General features: G+C 53.5%; 1 protein-coding gene across 2 annotated transcripts; it reads right to left on the bottom strand.

Annotated features, from left to right (window-relative positions):
- Positions 1-240: 240 nt before the first annotated feature.
- Positions 241-3911, bottom strand: TLX3 (T cell leukemia homeobox 3). 2 transcript variants are annotated; one of them, XM_056811573.1, is made up of 3 exons: positions 3296-3911; positions 2513-2753; positions 241-1115 (listed from the first exon to the last, which is right to left on the bottom strand). In XM_056811573.1, exons 1-3 carry the CDS (start codon positions 3852-3854, stop codon positions 905-907), a joined length of 1011 nt encoding a protein of 336 aa, XP_056667551.1. In that variant the 5' UTR covers positions 3855-3911; the 3' UTR covers positions 241-904. The 2 variants fall into 2 exon arrangements, with proteins under 2 accessions (XP_056667551.1, XP_003339620.2); XM_003339572.3 differs by having other exon boundaries at positions 2513-2756; positions 3296-3907.
- Between the last annotated feature and the right edge of the window lie 3485 nt (positions 3912-7396).

The following is a 7396-nucleotide window of genomic DNA, read 5'->3' as shown; positions in this document are numbered from 1 at the left end:
CTCCAGAAGCGAGCTCTTGTCCATCCCGAGTCCTCCCAGGATTCGAGAGAGCTCTAAAGGGAGCATTCTATTCCCCAAGGTTGCTGAAATGTAAGAAACTGGAGGAAAAGCCTTTGGGCAGTCAAGGTGCTTCTGCCTTTACCGCGGTTTCTCCCCAATCCCAGACCCCGAACCAGGAGGGGAATAAAACTATAGGAAACTGAACAACATGAAAAGAAAAGGAAATGGAATGAAATAAACTGAAGTAAAATTAAATAGCTAAATTTTATTAAATAAAATTAATTAAATAAAACGGTCGAAAATTCAATAAAATAACAAAAAGCGAAGGGCTCTGCCCCTTTTCTTTCTTCAAATCTGGGGTCGCTTTTCCTCCCCAATCCCCAGTCTTTCCTCCACCCCAGTTCTTCCCGTCTCTCGGGGGAAGCAGACTCGGGGCGCCGATTCCTAAAGAAAACTTTTATTTACATGTTTGGGCAAAAGTACAAAGTATTATACAGGTGCCCCGCCCGGGGGGAGCGGGGCAGGTGAAACCTAAGGCGCTTTGTCGGGCCTGGGGCATGGACGAGGGCGAGGAGCCGGCAGAGGAAAGGGAAGGAAGGCCCAGATTGTGCTGCTGCGCTGAGCCCTCGCTCGCCCCGGGCCCTGCGGAACGAGCGCGGCCGCGGGCGGAGCGGACTGGGGCGGGTGGCGCGGTCCCAGCTGCCCTGCGGCTTGCCGGCCTCTTTGGGAAGGCGGCAGCCCGTGCCCCTTATCCCGTCCCCGCCCGCTCTACCCCCACCCTGGCCCAGCCTGGCCCGGCCCGGCCCAGCCCCGCTGGGAGACCGCGGTTGCGGGCCGGTCCCTAGCCCGGAGGCCCCGGGCCCAGGCGGGGAGCGCTCTCGGGGTCTGGCGGTCCGGCCGCGGCTCAGACCAGCGAGGTGACGGCGGGGACCTTGGTGCCTTCCTCCTCCCAAGGCTGCAGGTTCTGCAGCGCGAACAGCGACGAGTTGTGCAGACAGAGCGGATCGGGTTGGATGGAGTCATTGAGGCTCTTTTGGAAGGCGTCATGCTGGAGTTGCAGCATCAGCCGGCTTGCCTGCTGCCTCTCGGCCTCTCGCTCCTCTGCCGTCTGCCGCCTGCACGGGGTAGGGGAAAGGGATGGACACACCCGCAAGGATTTACTCCCTTTCCGTGGCCTTGGCGTGGAGAAACCCAATGCCATTCCGCAGCCCCCATCCCTCAGCTCTCTCACCTAAGAGTGTTCTTTGCCTTAACCCCGAGGTCAGGGTTTTTAAATTTTCTCCAGTACTGGTTCTGGCTAAGACCTAGGGGCCAACTTTGGAGAAAATCTAGTGGCATCTGAGGCTCAGGATTGAAGGAGGAAGGTGGGACAGGATAGGATGGGGGACAGGAGGTGGGGTTGGATAGTAGAACCTGCCTGGACTCAGGAAGCAAAATCGGAGAAAAAAGCCGCAGAAATCCGTCCCAGGAAAACCAATTCGGCCCATCTGGGCCTTCTTGAATTAAGCCTCTTGGAAAAGTCTCTACATCCTCCCCCAACTTCTACTCCCCGATTTTTGGTTTTGTTGGCGGTTTTTCAATGATTTTGCTTTTTCAGAGGGAGGATTCTCCCTCAGACTGAGGTTCTATTACTATTGTTATTTATACAACAAAGATAGTTTGGATTCGAATGACAACGACTAGAAAATGTTCTGTTGGCATTAAAAACACGGTTTTAAGTGAGATATCCCTCTCTCAGTGCCTCTCAGAATCTTCTCCCCATAACTGATTTCTCTGCTAGTCCATTTCACTGAAACCCTTTCCACCCAAATCAGAGAGCCCCCTCAACTCGCAGGTAAGATGCTTTCGGAGATGGGTAAAAGATAACCGAGCTAAGGGGAAGAGACTGGAGAACAGACCGGGAGAAGGAAATGTGAGGAGGGGGAGAGAGAGAGCGAGCCAGACAAAGATACAGAGACACAGAGACAGAGATAGTGACAGAGACACCGATACAGAATCAGAAACGAGAGATTGAGAGAGAGAAGAGAGAATGAATAAAAGAAAAACGAAAACAAAAACAAAAACCCTATCAAAAAATTAGAAACAGCACAGGGAGAAAGAAGAAAACAAAAATAGGGAAAAAGAAAAAGAAAAACCTGGAGAAGAGAGAGAGAATAAGGAACAAGGAGAAAGACCTGGACAAAAATGAGAGCAGGAATCCTAGAGCTGGACCAAGATAGAGAGAAGGAAAGAGGTGAGAAGAAACATTTGGAAGGAGAGGAAATAAGAAATGTAGTATGATGGGGGTGGGGGGTAGGAAGGAATAGGGAGGTAAGAAAGGGAGGGTGGAAAAGGGGAATAATGGCTGTTGGAGGTTAGAGGGAGCAAAAGCTTGCCACTGTCCGACTGTCAGAAAGAGAAGGGAATGAGCAGGGGGAGATAAAGAGCCAGAGAGAAGGTAAGGAGGGAGACGGAAGGGAGTGAATAAAGCCAGAATCTAGGACCGGCTCCCGGCCTGACTGGCTTCTCTCACCGCCACTTGGTCCTCCTGTTTTGGAACCAGGTCTTGACCTGCGCGTCGGTCATCTTGAGGGACTTGGCGAGCGCCGCCCTCTCGGCAGAGGCCAGGTACTTCTGGCGATGGAAACGTTTTTCGAGTTCGCAGATCTGCACCCGTGAGAAAGATGTTCGTGGTTTCTTCCTTTTCGGGGGCGTCCGGTTCTGATAGGGGTGTCCGATCCGCCGAGTTACGGTGAAGGGAGTGAGTGCAGCCGCTGCTATGGAGATAGATGGGACTTGTTGGAGCTCAGGCTAATGCCACTTTTCGCTGATTGGGCTTACCCTAACCAGGGACTGGAGTAAAGGGACTCCCTGGGACCCCTAGCCAGGCCCAACGCTCTCTTCCAGATGTAAACCACTTAGTTATTTCATTTGGTTTCGTTTGTTCCCACAACTCTGGGGCCCAGCTAGGGCCAGAGGCAACCCTTCTCTCCACCACCTCCTGCAACCCCGCCCCCTCCTATCCCTCTAGGAGTCCCAATTCCCCACCCCATCCCGACGCCGCGGGGGTCTCAAGAGATTTAGGGCATGGAGGCCTCTCCAATTCTCGTTAATCTGAGATTTTTTCCCTCCCTAGGGAAATGACCTGGCCTGGCGGGCTGAGAGGTGAGCGGTTTGAAGGGAACGAAAGGCAAGAAACCCAGAGGCCCTGACCTTGGGAACACACCCATCACTTGGACTGGGGATCGAAGCAGTGGAAGGGCCCCGGGAGCGATGGGGCGCGGCGGCGGTCGGCGGCGCTTGTTTGATAGCTCACCTGTAAAGCGGTCTTTCACAAAGCGACGGCTGCTTTCCATCCAAGGAAAGTTGAGTCCGCCCAGGCTTGGCACAGCAGGCACCGCAGGCATGGCGGGCAGCGCGCTGGGTAGCGGCGGCGGCACAGCCCCCGGGAGCGGCCTGTGTGCCGGAACCCGTATCACCCCGGCGGGTGCCAGGCTGAGGTTGACACTGTAAGATCCTGCGTCCTCAAAAGGAGCGCCGAGGCCGGCGAATGAGGCCGGCAGGGACGGGTACGTGGCACCCGGCCGGCTCCCAGGTCCCCCCAGGTAGCTGGCGCCGTCGGGGCCCCTTGGGGCGGGAGCGCTGTCCTGGTCCGGACTGTTGAGGATCTGGTCGATTCCGAAGCTGATGGGTTCATGAGGATGTGGGGTCTGAGCGCTGGCGGGCGCCTCCATCCTGGGCGGGCGGGCGGGCTGGGCTGGGCTGGGCGGGGAGGCGGCTGGGTCCCCTTTACGGCGCAGCCATGAAGGGCCCGGCGCCTCTCCTCTCACTGAAACTTTGCCAAGAGTGCGCGGGCCCGACAGGCTCTGTGTCATCTTTCTTGAACCGAACCTGGAGTTTCCGCTGCTAATTTCTCTCCCGCCACTGCCATTGGCTGTGAGCAACAAGCCTCTCTCTTCTCATTGGCTCCTGGGTTTCAATAAAGGGCTAATTCATGGAAATAGGAGCTTAGGGACTGTTCCAAGGTGACATCATTTTAACAAACGAACAATAGGTCAAATTTATTAGCCCGGATAATGGGCGGCGGATATTAGCGCTCGAGCCTCAGCCTCCGAAACTCGAAATCTAACGAAGCCGCAATTAGGAGGCGCTCCCCGTTCTATCCCGGGTCCGGGGCCACAAATATTTTCAGCTCCAGGCCTGACTTCTTAATCTTCTCCTCCCCCTCCCAGAGTTTTCCATTTTTACCCGTTTGCTCAAAAAGCAACAAATCAACCCGTAAAACAAACAAACAAAAAAACCCCAATAGAACCCCTCAAAAGCAAGCCTACAAAATCTGAATTTTCACGAGTCAGGAGGCGATTCTTTCTGGAGGTGAAGGGAATAATCAGGTGCACAGGGCCCCGAGACTTTCCAGATACCACGCTTTTCCCGTGGATCCCGGCCCAGACAGCTAGATCTACGGACAAGTGTGGGAGTGCGGCGGAAATCTTTATTTCTTTTCGGGGGGATACTGGAATCCTCAGCCTGCGTGCAGCCCTAGGACATTGTCCTCCAACCCACTGCTCCCATCCAGCTGAACGGTCCCGTACTCCACGCACGATGTGATCGCCCAGGCTCAGAGTGATCCAATATCGCTTTCCCTGCCGAGAAGAACCGTGGAGGAGAGAGAACGAGTAAGTGGGGAAAAGGAGTGAAGAGAGAGAGGGAGAGAGAGACCTTGTCCCTGAGATGCGCGGCGCGGCGCAGCGCAGAGCAGCAGTGAGTGTGCCAGGACCCGCGTGGGATGAATTCTGTCCTGAGTTTCGGCCGCAGACCGCGCAGTGAGTTTGGAGACGCTCCCTGGCGTTGGAGCGGGACCAAAGGCGCTAACAATTCAATCAGGTCCAGACGCATTTACTTAGTCCAGGGTTATAAAGGGAAATGAAAACGGGGAAGCGAATTGTTCTTAATGGGATGTAATGGGGTTTGATCAGTACCCGAGGGCGGCGGAGCCTAGTGACTAGGGGAGCAGGGGAACCCCATGGCCTGGGAGGCGTGGTACCTCGGAAGGGTAGGAGTCACTGGGGCCCCGAATGGTCCCGTCAAGAAACGAAATCCGTGGTCTGGGCCCCAGGTGTCCTGCGTTCGTATTAGAAATAGGGACCTGGGGCTCCTGGCGGGAAGTCAGGAGGTTTCCTATGTGTCCAAGTTGCCCCTAGCCCGGTTTACCACGGGTTCATTGTGGGGCCCCGGCCGGGTCCCCGACTTTGTGCCTTTCTCCTTTCCCCCTAGGGGTTTGGGAGGAGATTTCCCGCGGCGGGATCCCAGTTTTTCTTTGCCTGGGTGTGTCACCAGGAAGCCTGACCTAAGTTTCCCTTTCAGGGACACAAGTCCAGGACTAGGACCTCCTGGGTCTCGAGCGAAGACTTAAGGCTGCTTTGGGACCTGGGATGGGGAATAGAGTTGAGAGTCCGAAGGCTCCAGCCAGGACGGGACACCGAGGGATCCAGCTAGAGGAACTGGGGCACAGTCAGGATAGCTGTGACCAGGATAGGACCGACGGACCAGATTCACTCTCCAGCCACCCCCTCCCGCCCCATCCCCTCCGCAGAGAGTAGAGGGAGGCGGGGACACCGCTTTGTTAGAGGAAATTGCAGGTTGATCTGCATAATGGGCCGGGAGCCCCGGGCCATCTCTTTATTGCAGACAGACCTAGCGATCAATCCTGGGGGCGAATGATCCCCCTCACTTTCCTCTTTTGCTGTCTTTGCCTGACCTTGGGGGCCGCCTCCAAGTGATGAGGGCAGAGGAAGGGAGGGCTTGGTCGGATGGATGGAGAGACTCGAGGCCCCACACTCCCGGTTAGGCTCTCCCAAAGCGTATCGGCTGCGGGATTGGGAGGAGGATGGGAGGCTTTACCTCCAGCGAGCCCCGGGTCAGTGGTAGGGAGGAGACCTGTCACCATAGTAACAGGAGGTATAACTGGTAGGCGTGAGGAGAGACAACTGGGTCTTCCTCCCCAACTCTCTAGTTGAAGGTCCCACCGATAGTTGCTTCCGGCTTCCCAAAGGGTCAAGGTTGAAAATTCATTCAGGGAGATTTAATAAGCGCCTACTATGTGCCAGGCACAGTAGTGGCTCAGTTTACAAGGGCAATGAAGGAGACCCCAAGATGAAGGATTTCAAACGGGAAGGGACCTTTGAGTTCAAATCACTTTACTGAAGAGGAAGACTGAGTCCTAGCTTTTGAGAGGGTCTTAAAAGCAGCGTTAAAATGGCTTTTAATGCAAAGGATAAACCGTCTTCCTTTCAATCACAGCTCTTGGAGAACCCAAGTTTGGGAGGCCAGATAGGAAGTCTCTGTATCTCTTGTTTTGGGCTCTACACATTTCCCAGGCCCCTTCCTTCCTTCCTTCCTTCCTGCCTCCACCTGCCCCCTCCCAGGTGTCCCAGTACAGACAATGTGTCAATTCCCAGATGTCTGCAGGAAACAGGCCCAATGTCAACCTTTGCCCTTCTTGCCTGCCCCCACCCCTCCATTGCCAGAGAGAAGGGCATTTATATTTATTTATAAAATATTATTTCTGTTCCTTTCTCTGACTTCTTTTAGGCACAATTATAAGGGAGGCTGAAATGCATGCCATCTGTGTTCAGGTTCTCTAGCTGTGGGAAGTGGGGGCAGGGGGAGAGAAGCAAGCCCTTCTGCTCAAAGGGCAAACAGAGTCACTGTGCCAACCAGATATCTTCCCTCACCTCACCCTTTGATGCTCCTCTATAGGGTTAAGCACTGGGAAGCCTGGGAAGTGAGGAAAGGAGTGTATGTATACATATACAAGCAAGCATCTATGTATACATACCTTCTGTATGTGTCTATGCACACATATAAATACACATATGCATATACATGCACAGAGAGATAGGCGAGCACACTTCTCTTTTCGTGTATTGGGCTGTATGGAGATGGTGAGTGAGCATCAAAGGGGAGGGAGAGTCACTGAGCCATCCAGACTTCCCCCAGGGTTCTGGTTATGATGGATGGACTGCTTCTCTTCCTAGCCTCCTTTCCCTATATCCTCAAAGCTATAAGAGGGCTTGAGCATAGATGAGCATCTCAGCACCCTCCGTGTACACATATGCATGTATGTATGTATGTATATATAGGGTATTGAGAACCTAGCTGTATATGTAGGCATATATACACATATAAACACATAAAATACACCACATGTATCAAATACAGCAATGTGTCATACACATGTGTATCACATACACACATGTATTATACATACATCTGTGTATATATATATATATATGTATATATATATATATGTAGGGGCAAGATTCCTAGGGGGACTGAGAACGATGCTGCCACTGTACTTTTCTCCTTCCTTTCTGAACTTTGGTTCTTAAATCTCCTTTCCAAGATGTTTGATTTT

The sequence above is a fragment of the Monodelphis domestica genome, chromosome 1 (assembly GCF_027887165.1).
Source record: "Monodelphis domestica isolate mMonDom1 chromosome 1, mMonDom1.pri, whole genome shotgun sequence".
NCBI lineage: Eukaryota > Metazoa > Chordata > Mammalia > Didelphimorphia > Didelphidae > Monodelphis > Monodelphis domestica.
This window is presented reverse-complemented; position numbering and strand designations above follow the sequence as displayed.